This window comes from Neofelis nebulosa, chromosome 5 (genome assembly GCF_028018385.1).
Source record: "Neofelis nebulosa isolate mNeoNeb1 chromosome 5, mNeoNeb1.pri, whole genome shotgun sequence".
In the NCBI taxonomy this organism is placed as follows: domain Eukaryota; kingdom Metazoa; phylum Chordata; class Mammalia; order Carnivora; family Felidae; genus Neofelis; species Neofelis nebulosa.
This window is the reverse complement of record NC_080786.1, coordinates 154,474,766-154,493,541: the sequence shown is the minus strand read 5'-3', so window position 1 is coordinate 154,493,541 and position 18,776 is coordinate 154,474,766. Positions and strand designations below refer to the sequence as shown.

Below are 18,776 nucleotides of genomic sequence, written 5' to 3'. Positions count from 1 at the left end.
TTTAATACATTCCGATACATCAGGGTCTTTGAATGTTTATTTATTATTTTTTTTGAAACATGTCTGGGAGCCTTTTTCCTGCAGGAGTCTGGGCTAGTTTCCACTCTACCACTGTTAACTGGGAATCTTACAGTTTTTTTTTTAACGTTTATTTATTTTTGAGAGAGAGAGAGAGAGAGAGAGAGAGAGCGAGCGAGCAGGGGAGGGGCAGAGACAGAGGGAGATGCAGAATCCGAAGCAGGTTCCAGGCTCTGAGCTGTCAGCACAGAGCCTGAACCCATGAACTGAGATCATGACCTGAACCGAAGTCGGCTGCTTAACCGACTGAACCACCCAGGCGCCCCTTCTCTTGGAATCATTGAGTGTCACTCTGGAAACTGCTTTTCTGGAATTCCTCACCTGCATTTTAGTCTCTGTTTCCTCTGTACGTCATATATTCCTCTCCCTTGATTTGCTGCTTTACTTATTCATTCTAGTAGCTTTCTGAATAGGGTGCGTGAGAGGTAAAATTTTTTGAGTTTGCGTTATCTAAAAATGTCTTTGTTTATTTGCTCAAATCCCCTGGGTGTAGATTTCTAGGTCCACCCCGTGACTTTTGCTATAAATGGGCACACCAAGGTTCAGAGGTGAAAGATATCACCTTCATACTGTTCCACGTCAGACAGCAGGTTTCAATGATGGAGAACCCCAAGGAAGATGGCACCTTTGGTCCAAAGAAATGCCTTTCTCCATCAACGGAGCCCCGATTTGAGTCATATTTAAGTGTCTGCTGCATTGTCTTTGTACTCAGTGCTGTGTAAGCAGATGGTGTACAAGGATGATCACATCCCCTTTGTTGCATACGTGGTGTGTTTGAGCAATGAAGAAAGTCACATAAACGAGCCATATCTTGGTGAAGCAAGGGCAGAAAAGTGAGAAAAGTGACATCAGCGGGTATGAAGGTTCAGATGATGATGGAGGCAGGTGAGCTCCGTGCAATATTCCCCAGTGTCACGTGGGAAGAGAGAGGGGTGTATCATACCTGGAATCCAGACCCTGGTTCCTCCCATCACTGCTTTGGAGATAGTAGGTATTGCTGATAAGACCGGGCAACTGAACATCTATACTCCGTCACTGCTCATTCATCCTGCTCCTGAAACTCTACTCAAATGGTAGGAAAGACATTTGTACATAATCCTAAGGACAAGGAGAAGGAGGTAAGATGGTGGCAGCCATGAGTTGGCAGCGGTGGTGTGAGTTGTCCGTGACGTAACATATTGGAGAAAGCTGAAGAAAGTCACCTGGAAGGAAGCCAGTGAGCAGGCTGCTGAACTGAAGGGGCCAGGGTGGACTAGAGCCAGTCCTCTGAGAATCCTTCTAGTTGAAAAATCTTGTTGTCACTTGCCACTTAGGCTACATTTTGAGTATTTGGAATGGCCATTCATTTGATTACCGGAACACGAAGGAAATCTGTGAATTACCTGGAAGAATACAGTACTTTAAGAAGTAGGCTTATGGAAGTCCTTAGGCCAGAGCAGAATGGAAAATAGAGCGGCCCTGAGCTCGGTAAAGTGATGCTGAACGATGGAAAGTGATGCTAAAGAAAATGATGCTGAACGATGAAATTAACTAAAAAGAATTTTTTTTTTTTTGCTCATTACCCTTCAATGCTTTCACTTAATACTGGAGCTTAAGGTTTCATGTCTGGAATTAGATTTTACAGTTTTCTGTTGGGGTCCCCTTGCAATCTCTGGCTTTAATTTATTTTGTTCTTTAATCACACGACAGGTAATTCAGTTGGCCTCAGTTAATTTCATTTCACCCCTCCCTTTGATAGTGTTATTTTATTGCTTTGCTGTTCTGTGTGTTTCTGGTTCACATTGCTGTGCTTTTGGACACGCCGCTCGTTTTTGTAGTATTTTCTCTCTCTCTCCAAGTCTTTCAATCTTCAGGAAACAGTTCTGTCAGCATCGTTATGAGGCATCATTATTTCCCACTCTTTTTTTCCCAAGGATTTTCTCAATTTCCAGTTCCTCGTATGAGTCTGCAGCCATACTTTTTTCATTAATTTGTTCTATTCTTGTTCCCGCCTTTGTTCGCGCCTTTGTTCCCACGTGTCACCAAATGCCGAGGAGTCCTTTACATCATTTTGGATGATGCACGTGCTGTATTGCTGTGATCGTAATTCCCGGAGTGCCTTCTGCTCCTTCCCAATCACTGGCCGCTTTCATGCCTATGGGAGAACTTGGAGCTTTAAGTGTAAATGCTGGCACATAGCAAACTACATACATACAATTCATTACAGCGTCTGTGCTCTTCTCTAAAAATGTACACTTAACTGCCAGCAGTGTTACTGAGAGTGACAGTCATCCATCGAAAGGGATGGAGAGACTTTATCTCTAAATGAATTCCCTCTACACATATGGAAATACTTCTCTCGAAGGATATTGCGAACAATACCGAGACATTTTCTGAGCAAAAACATTAACATTTTTCTTATTTTTTTCCTCCAGAGATTTGTAAAATACATAGCAAAATTGAACTTTTTTTTTCCTTTTGAAAAATCGGTACAAATATTGGATAAAAAGAACCCTTTTACACATGGTAGCTAAATCTCATAAACGTGTTCTTCTTATAATATCTGAGAAGTTCTTTCTCTCAGCTCCTCATTCTTATTGTCCCTTGACATCTATATAATGGAATTTTGATCATAATAGATGATGCATATGACATACAGATTAAATATTGTTCCTTAAAAAGATTTTGGGGGGCCTCACACAGTATGAAAGTCATAATATTTTTCTTTTTGAACATTTATTTATTCATTCCGTAACAATTGGAGAGCCTCTATTATATACTAGTCAGTACAGCAGGGAACGGGAATAAGTTGCATCGCGTATACGTAGTGCCCCTCTTGTGGATTATAATGCGGTGTGGGGTACACACCAAACAACGAAGAAAAGAATTATCAGCGAATCAGGCAGGAAGAAAAGGTAGGACCTCGGGTCTACTCTGAGAGGTGGAAGACCAGGAACACGTTTCTAAGGACTTGATGTATAAGCTGAGATTCAAAGAATGAATCGTATTCAAAGTATGAACAAAAGTATCCCAGCAAAGGGCCCCGGATCTGTGCTGTCCCTTACAAGGGAAGACGCTTGGGGACCCAAGGCAGTGGGAAGTCCAGCGTGGCTGGACTCTAGGGAACCATCAGCGTGAGGTAAGATTGAGTTTTTTCTATGCATAATGTATTTCCATCAAAATAAAAGAAGGCGGATCCAATCTCAACAAAAAGCACTGATAGCCCACGCCCCTGGAGGTTAGCGCTGCACAAGAAAGAAATGTTGTGTGCAAACTTATTAGGAGTTGCTGAACTGTTTTCCAAAGTCATTGTATAATTTTACATCCCCACCATCATATATGAGAGTTTCAGTTTGTCCAAATCCTACGAAAATTTTGTATTGTCTTCTTTTTAAATTTTTTATTGAAATTCTAGTTAGTTAACATACAATGTGATAGTCGTTTCAGGTGTACAATATAGTGATTCAACACTTCGATACAACACCCCGTGCTCATCACGGTGAGTGTAACCCTTAATCTCCATCACCTATTTCACCCCCCACCCCCCGCACCCCACGTCCCCTTTGGTAACCATCAGTGTGTTCTCTGTAGTTAAGAGTCTGTTTCTTGGTTTGCCCCTCTCTCTTTCTCTTTCTCTCCCCTTTGCTCATTTACCTTGTTTCTTAAATTCCATACATGAGTGAAATCATATGATGTTTGTCTTTCTCTGACTGGCTTATTTCACTTAGTATAATACTCTCTACCTCCGTTTATGTCATTGCAAGTGGCAAGATTTCATTCTTCTTGATGGCTGAGTAATATTCTATTGTATGATATGTGTGTGTGTGTGTGTGTGTGTGTGTGTGTCTGTGTGTCTGTGTGTGTCTGTGTATCACATCTGCTTTATCCATTCCTAAATCTATGGAAACTTGGGCTGCTTCAGTATCTTGATTATTATAAATAATGCAGCAGTAAATGTCAGGGTGCATGTATCCCTTTGGATTGGTATTTCTGTATTCTTTGGGTAAATACCTCGTAGTGCAATTGCTGGATTATAGGGTAATTCTCTTGAGGAACCTCTGTACTCTTTTCCACGGTGGCTGTACCAGTTTGCATTCCTGCAAGCAGTGTGCGAGGGTTCCCCTTTCTCCACCTCCTCTCCAATACCGGTTCTTCCAGCTTTCACTCCTTTTTTTTTTACCGTAGTGGCAACATGGGATTTTCATTTATCCTTTTAATCTACCTGTTTCGTCATATTTTAAAAGGAATTTCTCCTGGATATAGTATAGTTAGGTCTTGATTTTTCATCCAGTCTGACAATTTCTGCCTTTTACTTGGAGTGCTTAGCTATTTATTTATTTATTTTACAGAGAGAGACATGAGCAGGGGGGAGGGGGAGGGGGAGAGAGGAGAGGAGAGGAGAGGAGAGGAGAGGAGAGGAGAGGAGAGAGAGAGAGAGAGAGAATGGATCCCAAGCAGGCTCCATGCTTAGCATGGAGCCCCATGTGGGGCTTGATCCCATGACCCTGGGATCATGACCTGAGCCAAAATCAAGAGTCGGACACTCAACCAACTGAGCCACCCGGGTGCCCCCGTTTAGCCATTTATATGTGATGTGAATGTCAGTTGTTAAGATTTAAATCTACTGTCTTGTTACCTGCTTCCTATTTATTCCATCTATTTTCTGTTCTTTTCCTTTTCTTGTCTACTTTTGGATTAGTGGAGTATTTTTTTTAATGATCAAATTTTTTTTACCTCTAATGGGTTAATATCTAAGTTTTGTTTTGCTTTACCTTTTGTTTTTTTTTTTAAGTGGTTGCTTTAGGGTTTATCATATTGAAACTAACATGGCCTAGTTTCCAATGCTATTCTAGTGCTTCATGTGTGGCAGGAGAAATTATAGCAGTAGATTGTCATTTCCCTCTTCTCACCTGCCTTTGTGCTCTTATCGTCACTCATTTTATCCCTATATATGTTACAAACCCCACGATACATTAGTATCATTTTTGCTGTAAACAGTAAATTGTCTTTTGATTTTTTTTCTATAAATGGGTAAATACATACGGTTTTTTAAATTTTTACTTACATACTTGCTATCTTTTGGCTCTCTTCATTTCTTTTGTGAAGTCATAAATGTCTATCTGGCATTTTCCTTTTCCCAAAGGACTTCCTTTAACATTTCTTACAATTGCTGATCTATTGTCATTGAGTTCTCTTAGCTTATGGATATGTGAAAAATCATTATTATTTTGCCTTCATTTGTGAAGGGTTTTTTTTTTTTTTTTGGCTGTGTATAGAATTTTATATGGCGGGTCTTTTTTCTTTATTCTCTTTAAATAATGTTTTAATTTTTTGCTTCACTGTCTTCTGGTTTGCACTGTTTCTGAGAAGTCAGCCATCATCCTTGTCTTTACTCTGTTGTAGTGTGTATTTTACTTAGAAATCTGGCTGCTTTTAGATTTTTCTCTTTATCATCAGCCTTCAGAAATTTATGATGTGTCACGGTGTGATTTTTTTTTCATGTTTCTTCTGTTTGGGGTTCATTGAATTTATGGGATATTTGCAGTTCTAGGATTCATTAAATGTTGAAAAATTTGGATGGTGATTTTTCAAAAAATGTTCTGTCTCACTTTCTCCTTCTGGAACTCCAATTATACATATATTAGGTCATGTGATATGGCCCCTACCTCTCACCGATTTGTTGTTCATGCTCTTTAAGCCTATTTTCCTTTGCCTTTTAATTAATTTAGTTTCTGCTGCTCCATCTTTTGGTTCACTGATAGTTTCCTCTGCAAAGCCTACTCTGTTATTCATTTCATTTGCATGGTTTTCATTTCATGTATCATATTTTTAACCTCCAAAAGTTTCATCTCGGCTATTTGTATAGCCTCCATTTCTTTTCATCAATATGCCCTTGCTTTTCTCTGCTGTCTTGAAAGTGTTGGGAGATTATTTATAATAGCTATTGAATGTTTATGCCTGCTAATTCTGTCATCTGTCATTTCTGTCTATTTCTATTGAATCAATTTATTCCTGATAATAGATCACCTTTTCCTGCTTGTGTCCAGTTTTTACTGAATACCAGACATTGAAAATCTTACATTATCGATTATTAGATTTTGTTCTTTTCCATTAACTAGTATTGAAATGTGTTTTTTGGGCAGTTAAGCTCCTTGGAATCAATTTTATTCCTTCTGAGATCCATTCTGGGATGCCTTTTAGGCTCTGTTATGATTAATTTGGCCCCCGCTGTTATGCTGATAACACTTCTAAGTCCTTTATCTGATATCTGATATCCCATATGTCCGTTCTTTCCACCCTGGCTGGCAAGAATATGAATTGGTCCCTCCTCCATGTGAATTTCAGAGCTCTTCCACCTGTTCCTCTCTGGTGTCTCTTATCCAGCACTGGCCGTTTCCTCACATACATGCAAACGTCCATACACAGCTAAGGCTGTGTGTAAAGACTCATCCAAGGAAAACTTCTTTGGGTCTCTTGATCTCCCCATCTGTGCAACTTCCTTCTCTCTGCTTTGTAAATCTGGAAGCCTTGGCCTCCCCACACCTCACATTTGTGCCTCTCAGCTCCAAAGTTCCACCAAGTTCTACTTGGGTTTCCTCCTGTTGGGAGGATCTGGGACCTCTCTCCAGGCAGGAAGCTGGGCACTTGGGGCCCACCTTGTTTGTTTGTTTATTCCCTTGTTTTGTGTGTTACTGTTCTGTATCACCCGAATGTCTACTTGTGAGAGGGCAAATCTGGTTCCTGGCCTTTTGGTTCGTTTGTTTTGTTCTATCATGGATAGAAACAGAATTTTGTATTTAAAAGTTTTATGCCACTGTGAAGTTTTATCCAACTCTTATTCATGAGAACAATTTCACCATTGCTTCAATGCTGGGGAATAGATAGAATAATTGAAATACATTAGCGTTAAATGCATATACCATCTGAGCACATTTTTAGAACCTGACTTGGAATTAGTTTATGGAAGTTTGGAATGCTTTTCAAGTCATTATGAGACCATTCATTTATCTGCTTTCAGATCATCTGATAAAGACGACACTAAATTTCAAAGCATTTATTCAAGCATGAAAACATTTTGTAGTCTCTGAATCAGTGAAGAGTTCTGCTTTCTAGATAATATTTACCTAAGGCTAAGTTATATCCCTTTTCATTTTGGGAGACCTTTACAGAAGCAGTTCATTTTACTAATAAGCACATTCATTGGCATATTCCTGTAGAATCAGTAAACGTATTTCAGTCCGAAATGGCATTTCCATTCAAAATGAATATATCCCATTTGCACATCTAATGGTCTGTTTTGGTTCTCATGTTTTCTGATCTCTCTGTAGCAATTGCCACTGTTGAAAACAACTGGTTGACTTCCTAAAATACTGTCTTTTTCTTTCTAAGGCATCATTCTCTCTCTGATTTGGGCTCCTGATTTCATAATTTCCTCTTTATCTTCATGATGGCTTTTTCTTTTTTCATTACTTTAAAAACATTTAACTTCTTTTTTTTTTATTAAAATTTTTTTTTTAATCTTTATTTACTTTTGAGAGAGAGAGAGAGAGAGAGAGAGCGAGCGAGAGCGAGCCAGGAGGAACAGGGAGACACAGAATCCGAAGCAGGCGCCAGGCTCCGAGCTGTCGGCACAGAGCCCGACGCGGGGCTTAGACTCACAAACTGCAAGATCATGACCTGAGCCGAAGTCAGACACTTAACTGACTGAGCCGCCCAGGCGCCCCCAAAGTATTTAACTTCTTAATGAAGTATGGAATATATACATACAAGTGTACCTATCACAGCGTATAGCTCAGGGAAGTTTTCATTAGCTTAGCGCATCAGTGTACCCAGAACCCAGATCAAGAACATGTATGCAGCTGGCAGCTGGATGCCACCCTGTCCTTTCATTCTCTAGACCCACCCTGACCTGTGATTTCTTTTTTTCTTTTTAATTTTTTAATGTTTATTTATTTTTGAGAGAGAGAGAAAGAGAGACAGAGAGTGAGTGGGGGAGGGGCAGAGAGAGAGGGAGACCGACTCTGAAGCAGGCTCCAGGCTCTGGGCTGGCAGCACAGAGCCCGATATGGGGCTTGAACTCCTGAACCACGAGATCATGATCTGAGCTGAAGTCGGACGCTCAACCGACCGAGCCCCCCAGGAGCCCCAGCTGACCTGTGATTCTTAACATTCTGGATTAGTGTTTCCTATTTTTATGCTTGATATAAATGGAGTAATACAGCGTGTACTCTTATTGTGTCTATTTGCTTTGCTTCAGCATTATGGTTGTGAGATTTATATATATTTTGTAACTATAGATTGTTCATTCTCACGGTTATGTAGTGATTCAGTGTACAGATACATCCTACTCTATTTGCCCGTTTTTCTGTTGGTGGATATTTGAGTGGTTTCCGGCTTGGGACTCTTACAAATGGTGCCGCTAGGGACATCCCAGGGTGTGCTCTTTTGGCGAGGGTATGCATACATTTCTGTTGCATAAACACCTCGCAGGTGAATTGTTGAGTCATAGGATATGCATATGTTCCGTTTCGGGAGATATCGGTGAACGGTTTTCCACAAAATCTGATTTTCTCAGTTTCCACCCCCATCTGCACCGTAGGAAGTTCCTATTGCTGTATGTTCTTGAGCCCCTCAATATATATAGTCTGTCGTTCCCACTTTAATCATTCAGAAGGCTGTTTAGTGCTAACTCCTTATGCTTTTAATTTCATTTGTTTGTTGACTAGTTACATTCAGCATTTTCTTATGTGCATATCGGCTATTTATATAATGGCTTCTGTGAAGTGACTCTCCAAGCCTTCTACTTTGTAATTGGATTCTCTTTTTCTTATTGGTTTCTAGGAGTTCGTTGTGTATTTTGCACACCAGTCTTTGGCCCCATATCTTTTGCGCAACTCACCTTTTGTATATTAACTGTCCCTGAGGACCCGTCTCTTTGTTGGTTTCTTTTAACTTTTATTTTATTTTATTTCGAAAATTTTTAGTTGACGTACGGTGTTCTCTCAGTTTCAGGTGTACAATACAGTGATTCGACACTTCCCTGTACAAATTACTCAGTGCTCATCAAGATAAGTGTACTTTTCAATCCCCTTTGCCTATTTTACGCCCCCCCACCCCGCCCCGCCCCACCCCGTCTCTGGTTTTTGTATCTCCTTGTTCATTCCACTCTCCTTGGTGTGTCTCAGCCAGCGGTGAGCTTCGGTTTCCTGGACTATGGCTTCTCTTGCCGGGTCTTAGAGCCCTATTCCCACCTCACTACTGAGTGGCCCAAAGGCAGTGCCCCCTTGACCTTAGTAAAACTGACATTGTTGTTTTCTCTGCCCACCTCCGTTCTGCCTTGTATGTTCTCTATTTTTGTTCATGGTGCAACACGCGACCAGGCATATGAGCTGTTCAATTCTGACCATAATGACTTTTTCCTCTTCCTCTTTCACATTCCTTTCATGGCCCTGGCCACAAATTCTGGGGGGGTCACATCAAGACACATTCATATAGGCTTTCTCCTCCCTTCACCCCACCCATGACCACGCAGGTCTAGGCCACCCCCGCAGCAGCCTAGTTGGACTTCCAGCCTCCGCTCCTCATAAGCCCAGTGTTAACTTTCTAAGACGACAATTTGGAAAATGGCTTGCCCTGCATCAAAACGTTCACTGTTTCTCTATTTTTGTTTAAACAGCTTTCTTGAGATGTAATTCACATGCAATGAAATTTACCCATTTGTATAATTCAGTGGTTTTTAGTCAGCTTGCAGATATGTACAAGCTTCATCAAAGTCGAGTTTAAACCTTTTGAATGACCTCACAAAGAGCCCCTGCATCCCGAGGTTACCACCCTATTACCCCACACCCTCACCGCTAGCTCTAAGGAAACCACTCCCTTCTTTCTGTCCTTGTAGAGTTCTCTCTTCCGGAGACTTCATGTGCTGTAATTATAGAGTACGCGGCCCTTTGTGATTGGCTTTTTTCACTTAGCATAATGTCGTCAAGGCTCATCCATGTCTGTATCAGGTGTCAGTATTTCATTTCTTGCCATTACTGGAGAAACTTCCACTGAATGGACGTACCAGATCTTGCGTATCTGTTCTTCGGTTGATGGACGCTCTGGTTGTTCCCACACCTGGCTATTATGAATAATGCTGCTCTAAACAGCTGTGCACAAGGTTTTGCAGGCACACGTGTATCCATTTCTCTTGGGTATATACCCATGGATGGGACTTCCTGTGGCCTGCAGAATTAAGCATATGCTTTTTAGCATGAGATCTGATATCATTTCGGATCTAGACTTTATAACAAGTATCTGAAATGGAAGCTTCCTGAGATCACCCTCCAAGCCTTGGTTGTAGTGTCCCCGGGCCTTAGCACAGTGCTAGGCCAGTAGGAGGTGATGGGTGAGTGTGTCCAGAGTGAGGGAGTCTGAAGACTCTCAAGTTCCCTCGCTCACGTTGTGCATCACTCTTATTTCTGTCCTGAAGTTCCGATTATCCGGGATCTTCTCGCTGCTCTCCTGCCTGTGATTGACTCCGTGTCCTCACTTGTTTATGCCCCCTGCCTAGAATTTCCTTTCCGCTTCTCTTCTTGAGAGTTGGCCTCATCTTCCCCAGGTCGGGGTAGTCTCTCTCATTGATGCATCCGTAGCATTTCGTGAGTAGCTCTGCCACAGCGCTCAGCAAAGAATTTTCATCTGTCTCTTTACTGACCATGGTACCCCCTGGACGAATGAGCGATTGTTTCTTTCATGTCTCTTCACCTCGCCAGATCTGAATTTTCAAGAAAGCAATGTAGACTTATTTTTTTCTTTTTAGTGTAACATTCTTCTTTCTGTTGTCACTGGAGCCCTGCTTATGCCATCTGTTATAACGTGATAAAACGTGGAGAAATCTGTACATGAAAGAACAATCCTCCAAAGCCCCTTCCTTCGGCATCCTTGGTGTCCGTACCCCGGGATTTTATACGCTGAATGTTGGAGCGAGAGTATGCCAAATGTTTTGTTTAGCTTTCTGTTATTAAACTGCAGTTGGTTTCTGGGAAGTTTCACACGCACGTAATTCACAGCGAGATCGCCTGTGCCCTTACTGGAGGGAGCAAATGTTGCTGTATTTAAAGTACGTGCAGCATGCTATAAAATGAAGTACTATTATTTAAGCAGATGGATGGTCCCTTAGATGGAAGAAACAGAAGCTGCTGGAATGTGGTTTGGGTTTTCTTTTGCCTGTGGCCATATGATGTGTATCTTAGAGAATGAGTTTATGTTACGTTATTAAACCCAGTGGTGTGAAATACAAAGACTAAAGTGAAATACCTTAAAGATGTAAGGAGAAGTGACAGTAATCCCCCGTGGGTCACTTATCTCCTTAACTATACTAGGATTAAACATTTATTTTGCGTTTTTTCTTGCAGGCATTTGAATAATTTCACATTTATATATGAAATATTTCTCACATACATTCATGTGTTCAAAGACTATTCTTAACAAGGCTAACTTTTGTGAGACAAGAGAACGAATTCAAATATGACTAAATTTTATTTAGTTCAAATTACCTAAATCCAGTTGACGGAAGAGTAATGTGGGGTGGGAACAAAAAAGAATCTGGTGGAATTAATTAGCCTCAGAGAGTGCCAGTTTCCTCCCTCCTAACAACGTGTTTGGGGTGATGTCAGTTTCCTAGAAAGCTCAAATGTAAAATCACCATGCTACTCTCAGCATTTTTATTTGAGTTGAAAGCTGTAATGTTTAACTATTAACTGTGCTTCCGATCTGAGCCAATTTCTTAGTTAGCAATAATTTTCATATTCTGATTTATGGAGCATTGCTAAAGATTTTAGTTATGGTTGGGAGAGAAAGCCATCAAAGTTACTACTTGATGAACACCCCCCTCCCCGCCCTTGCCTGTCTTCTCTTTGAGTGAGTCTGTCACTTTTACAAAGTGGCTTTTTTTCCACCATCTTCTGGCATGGTGGTGTTTCCTCCATGGTGTCCCGTCTTTTCTCAGCTCCGAAGTAGTCAGCACTGGTTCCAGTGGGCAAGCTGGTGGACACTTCCGCTGAGACAGATCAGCAGGAAGCGGGTGGATGTTCAGATGAGATACCTGGGGGATGCTGAATGTCCTAAACACAGCTTCTCCGGGATTTGGCTTTACAGAGGAAAGGCAGCCATATGCTGAAAGTAAATCTTCATCAGAAAGACCGAATCTGGCCTCTGTGAGCTCCTAGCCCTGAATCCACGGTCAAGTGACAAAATCCCCACCTCTTCTTCCGTAAAGTGGAGCCTGTACTCTCCTGGCAGAGCTCCTGTTCACAAGACTAAAAGAACACCTTGAAGATCACAGCATTGCCTGGGATGGTATAGGCGCTCAGTAAATGATATTCTCATCTCTGCCCAGTGAGACTAATTCCAGGCGTTGAGGGCGTCTTTTCTCGCGTGAATATGTGACTAAGAGTGCGTTTGTTTTTAGAAAGTCACATAGAAGCACAAATGTCTGCGAGGTAGGTCTTCACAGCGTTTTAAAACCTTTGGTTAATTTTTGGATTCTAGAAGTTGTTCCCTTTGTTCATGGAAGTGACACTCTGTGACTACTGGTTACCGAGCGCAACATAGGCACTCAGTAAATGAATTAAAAAGCCAACTATGTGTGAAGAGGTTTGCAGATATCTTACTCGTAGCAATGAAAACAGTTTAAATAACTAAGATCAGGAAAACAGTTCAGAGAATCATGTTATATAAAATGTGCATCCACTATTTACTTGGAAGGTCTGTATAGAAATATGGAATCTTGTATATGAAACGGCGTTAATAGAATGAAGCATAGCCTATAACAATGGCATGGTTTATGTATTCGCATTATTACATAGAATTATCATAGAGGTGCATACGGCACGTGGGCAGATGGACCAGAAGAGGAAGCTGCCACGGGCCGGTGGGATTGAATGATACAGCTGTCAAAGTTCTCATTATCCCCGCTGCCCATTTTAGAGTAAAAAATGCCCTGTTGAGGGGCACCTGGGTGGCTCAGTCGGTTAAACGTCCGACTTCGGCTCAGGTCACGATCTCGCAGCTTGTGAGTTCGAGCCCCGCGTCGGGCTCTGTGCTGACCGCTCGGAGCCTGGAGCCTCTTTCGGATTCTGTGTGTGTGTCTCTCTCTCCCCCTCCCCCGCTCATGCTCTGTCACTCTCTCCCTGTCAAAAATAAATAAACATTAAAAAAAATAAAAACAAATGCACCATTGCTTTGATGCTATTTGTAGAAAATCAGTTGTGCTTTTCAAAAAAACGTTGTACATACAAACGTAGATTTTCATTTGTAAAAATTGTGACTAATTTCGTTCGAGAATATGGCTCAGTGTGCCTCCCACCCAGAGCAATTTAGCCCTAGCAACTGGATCCAGTCCTTCATCCTTTTAGCTTGTGCTTATCAAGCACCTGCTGGCTGCCAGGCTCTGCACTCTAGGTGACAGTGTGAGCGAATCATGACACTTTTCTCAGGGGTCTTACGTTCTAGAGGGGGAGACAAACAATAGAGGAATACGAAACACAGAGCATGATTCCCAGTAGTGGTCATTCCTGTGGAGACAGAGCAGGGTGTGGGGAACGGGCTGGTAAGTAACCTGTCACAAGTTAAGGTCCAGGGTAACTTCGCAGTTTGTGTACAGAGCGTGTGAAATGAGTTGACGCCTTATTTGTTCGTACCGGCCTCTGTGTCCATAGTGGAGCAATTTTGAATGGTTTCGTTGTAGTCAAACCTGGCGATTGTTTATCAGAACAACCTTCTGAGGCCAGGCTGATTGAAGGCCAAGTTCAGAGCGTGCACCTCCCTGACCAATTCTTGTGTTGTCTTCTTGTAGTTTTCAGTGAGGACCTTCACTCCAGCCTCTACTTTGTCAATGCATCTCTGCAAGAGGTAGTGTTTGCGAGCACCACGGGGACCCTGGTGCCCTGCCCCGCTGCAGGCATCCCTCCTGTGTCTCTCAGATGGTACCTAGCAACGGGCGAGGAGATCTACGATGTCCCCGGGATCCGCCACGTCCACCCCAACGGCACTCTCCAAATTTTCCCCTTCCCTCCTTCAAGCTTTAGTACCTTAATCCATGATAATACTTACTATTGCACAGCTGAAAATCCTTCAGGGAAAATTAGAAGTCAGGATGTCCACATCAAGGCTGGTGAGTACGTTTCCTCTGCTTTGTTCCTTCTGTGCCTGCTTTGGGGGGGCTGGGGGAGGTGGGTGTTGACAAATAGTAAACCATCATCAGCTGAGGACCAATGAAAACCCTGTGGTCGGATCATTCCAGCACTCCTGACAGCTTCTTTGAGACGTCAGAGCATCCCTTGACGGGCTTTCAAAATGCCTTGTGTCGCTGGAGCTAAGACGTGGAATTAGCGATAGCAAGTGGGTGAAGTTCAAGCTGCAAAACGTATCGTTTTGACTGAATGATACTCTGACTCGGACTTTCAGTGTCTCAAGTCCACTGTGTTTGCTTCCTGCCCTGTCTCTGCTCTTTCCTCCCCTAGAGGCAGGCAGTGTGGGGGCGGGGAGGAAAAGGGGAGAGAGGAGGGACTCAGAGCTGAAGTGGAACAAAACTTTGGCATCAAGGTGTGATGTAACTGGAAATGAAACACACAATAGGTCTAATATTCTTGTATTCGTGAAATTAAAAAAGGAGCATTTTAAACTTTTTTCGCTGTGTCACAGGTTGCTGGAATATTGTTAATGAATAAATCCTGAATTGGTTGTATTCTTTTTAATACCATATATATGTATATATATATATATATATATATATATATATACACACACACACACACACACATATATACATATACATATATATATACACATATATACATATACATATATATATATATATATATATATGTTATTTTATTTTCAAGGGAGGGGAGGGGCAGAGAGAGGGAGAAGGGGACAGAGGATCCGAAGTGGTCTCCAGCAGAGAACCCGAGGTGGGGCTTGAACTCACAAGCCGTGAGATCACAATCTGAGCCGAACTCAGATGCTTAACCCACTGAGCTGCCCAGATGCCCCAATTTCTATAAGTCAGCCGAGGAATACAGTCTGAGATCCACAGACATAAAAAAGTTACACATACAGGACATATTGTGTCATTTTACAGATTGAACAAAGCCCCAAAAAACTAACTCACAGCTAGATTCTAGTTAGCAAACAGCATTTTAGGTTTTTTTAAACTTCACCCTACAAATACTACAGGAGACTGACAGAATACAATGTCAGGGCAAAGAGAAGGTGGCTCTGATTGTTATCTTAGGCCCCAGGTAGCTGGGGGAGCCTGGTTATAATTTCTGTGGCAAGTAAGGAGATGCTTCTTGAAGGCTTTGCAACATGAGCAAATTATGAGATGTTTCTGGATTCCTGCATATGATCTCTTTGATGTAAGCAATCAAACGTTAGACTACAGTTCATTCTGCTAGTGACTCATTTTCCCAACTCTGTTTTGATCTCTGTGACACGCTCACGAATCCCAGCACCTGAGCAAGAACGTACTCGAGAAAGGAAGAAAAAGATGGGCTTTAATCAGCAGATATGAAAAGCTGATACCCCGAATAATTAAAATAAAGCAAATGCAATTTGTAGGGAGACCTCTAAACCTGACAGTCAGGAGGACATAGGGAGTGCCTTTCACTTGACAGGCTGACAGTGTTCATGATGTGTTACAGAATCATATTTAGAGCCTACAAAGCGCCACTTACAGAAGAACCTGGGACTTCAAACAGCTGTGCTTGTGTGTGTGTGTTAATGCACTGTTTCTGTCTTGGGTTTCTTGTCAGATAAGGAATTAAGTGCTTACTCCTGTCTAACTGCCGTTTTTGAAATTCGTCATGGAATCGATTGCTTTTGCGTGCCACTGAATGTGTCAGGGGGGTGGAAATCGCATCGCCTTGTCTGGTGGCTGTTCCTTCCACTTCTGCAGAAGTACGTTCTTGCTGTTCACGTGCGCGTATTCCCGACATCGAATCGTATTGAGTACACGTGCAGCAGACAGATGTGTGTTTGCTGCCTCGGTGTGGACTCACCAGATGGACAGGCACGCTGCCCAAATGCAATTTATTTTCCCATTTGACTTTCCTTCTTGTTGTGAAGACATTATGACTGTAATGGTCTTTTAGCTTTTTTTATTGGATGCTTGAAAATCTGGTTTCCCCATTTTTATGTAGATGCTCGTGTAGAACCGGATGGCCGTTTGCAAGAGCAGGTGGTGGGTGACCGGTGACACTACCCAGTGACAGGTATAGGGTAGAGTTGAGCAGAATGGGGGCTGGCCCCCCGGGTGGTGCCTCATCTCAGGTCTGCGTGCCTCAGTGTCCCTCTGGATTGGGGCTGGGATTTTCGTGGAGTAATCCTTTAGGTGAAATGGCCTCATCATCCCTCCTTTGGTGGTTCAGGGAATTCTCATTCTTCACATTTTTCAGTGACTTTGACTTAGGTGTTGGTGTCACCAAAGCGGGATGGTTCCTCTGTCATGTTGCAGGAGTTTTTACGTCAGTACCCAGGATTCACAGTCTCGCTGCTTAGAAGAATGAAGTGGACACAAAATGAGCTCCAGGCAGAAGTTTATTAGACTGTAAGATTGAAAAGTAAGAAAAATAGGAAAGCTCTCTTTACAGAGAGGGGCCCTTTGAAAGTGAATGCCCCAGGACCACAGGCAAGGATCCTTGTCGTAGAAGGTTCTGGTCAGCCCTCCCCCCTCCCTTTCCCCTCGTTCCCTCTCAGGTCCCACCCTTATGGGCCTCATGGCTCTAGGTGCTGGGTGGTCCATTCCTGATTGGCTCATTTCCATTGTACGAGGGGTGGCCTGTAACCATAGTTAGGTCTTTTGTCACATTCCTGAGAGAAACCTGAGGGGGGGTAGGTGGGTCTGTTACATTCGTAAGAGGAACCTTACGCCTGGGTGGGGGAGGGGATTTCTGTGGTCAGATACTCCCAGCATTGTTCCAAAATAGGGCTCCCCCCACCCCGGCACCTCCGGTCCTAATCTTCCCCTCTGGGCCTGTTTTATCCTACCTTTTCCTATCATAATGTCACATGAATCTGCAAGGCTGGTCACCTTGCACATCAAAGACCTTCTTCCCCTTTCTGTTCCAAGGACAGGATGCAGAATGCAGCTGTACTTCCCCTGGCCCGCCCCTGGCCCCTAGCAAATAGGGGCCCATACTGCCCCTAGCAGTATGACCTTGGGCAAGTACAAAGAAATTCTAGTGGTTGTTTCCTCCTTCATTGACTGTGGCTGGGGCTCGAACCCAAAGCTGTGAGATCATGACCCGAGCCGAAGTCGGAAGCCCAACCCACTGAGCCACCCAGGCGCCCCTCCCCCAGCCCAGTTTTAGTAAAACTCGTACTCAGTCCTCCCTTCCTTTTGACATCTGGCCACTCGTAGTTCTGATCAAGTTCCTCATTCTTACTTTGATGTGTGAGTCTGTCCTACCTTTGGCCTTGATGTATCCTCTTGGTAAATCTTCCTCCTGCTGAGACCCGCACTCTGCCCTTTGGCTAGAAAACCCCACTTCTCCTCGCTCTATTTGGAGTTGAGAAAAATTTCTCTCTGAGCCTGCTGGAATAGTCGTGAGTCCTATTACAACAGTCTTGAATAAAGTCTTCCTTTACATTTTAACAAGCATCAGAATAATTACAATTTTTTTCTTTAACAATAAACAAACTATGGTGAATCTATACAATGGAATACTATTAAGCAATGTAGAGAAACAAGCTACCAAGTTTTGAAAAGACAGGGAAGAACCTTAAATGCATCTCACTAAGTGAAAGAAGCCAATATGAAAAGGTTATAAACTGTGTGATTCCCACTCATACATTATATTCTGGAAAGGGTGAAACTATAGAGACGACAAAAAGATCAGTGGCTTCCAAGGGCTCCAGGGGAGGAAAGGAGGGATGGATAAGTGGATAACAGGACATTTTTAAGGCAGTGATGCCTCCATTCTGGATGATACCTTAATGGTGGATACATGGCATTCTTTTTTTTTTTTTTTTAAGTATTTATTTATTTTGAGAGAGAGAGAAGAGAGAGAAAGAGTGTGCAAGTGTGAGTGGGGGAGGGACAGAGAGAGAAAGGGAGAGAACACCCCAGGCAGGCTCGCTACTGTCAGCACAGAGCCCAGTGTGGGGCTCGAACTCACGAGAGCCGTGAGATCATGACGAGCCAAAATCAAGAGTCAGACACTTAACTGACTGAGCTACCTAAGCGCCCCTACATGACGTTCTTCATGGAACTGCACAGCATGGAAAGAACCTTCATGTAAACTATGAGCTTTAGTTAATAACAATGTATAAATACTACTCATGAATTGTAACAAATGTATAACACTAATGCACTAATGCAACTTGATAACCATGAGAGAGACTGCAGGGGTGGGGTGAAGAGAGTGCATGGGAACACTCTGTACTTTCTGTGGAAGTTTTCTGTAAACCTACAAATGGCTCTAAAAAATAAAATCTATTCCAAAAGAAGTGAAAACATTATTTCGGGGAGCTTGGTATACAAACAGAGTCCCCAAAGGAATGGATGGGAAAACAAACAAACAAAATAGATGAAGAGTGGAAATACTGGCTACAATTTTTCAAATTTGATAAAAAACCATAAACTTGAAGATCCAAGGAGCTCAACAAACCCCAAGCACAAGGTACACGAAGAAAATTCCACCGACGCCCATCAGAATCAAATTTCTCAGGACCAG

The 18,776-nt window shown here is 42.5% G+C and overlaps 1 protein-coding gene across 2 annotated transcripts in view; it reads left to right on the top strand.

Moving 5' to 3' along the window:
* The window catches only part of DSCAM (DS cell adhesion molecule), a 701,711-nt gene that overhangs the window by 115,519 nt on the left and 567,416 nt on the right, over positions 1-18,776 (top strand). For both annotated transcript variants that reach the window (XM_058732055.1, XM_058732057.1), the window contains exon 2: positions 13,895-14,212. In XM_058732055.1, coding sequence (XP_058588038.1) covers positions 13,895-14,212 — 318 coding nt within the window. The remainder of the gene's footprint in view (positions 1-13,894; positions 14,213-18,776) is intronic.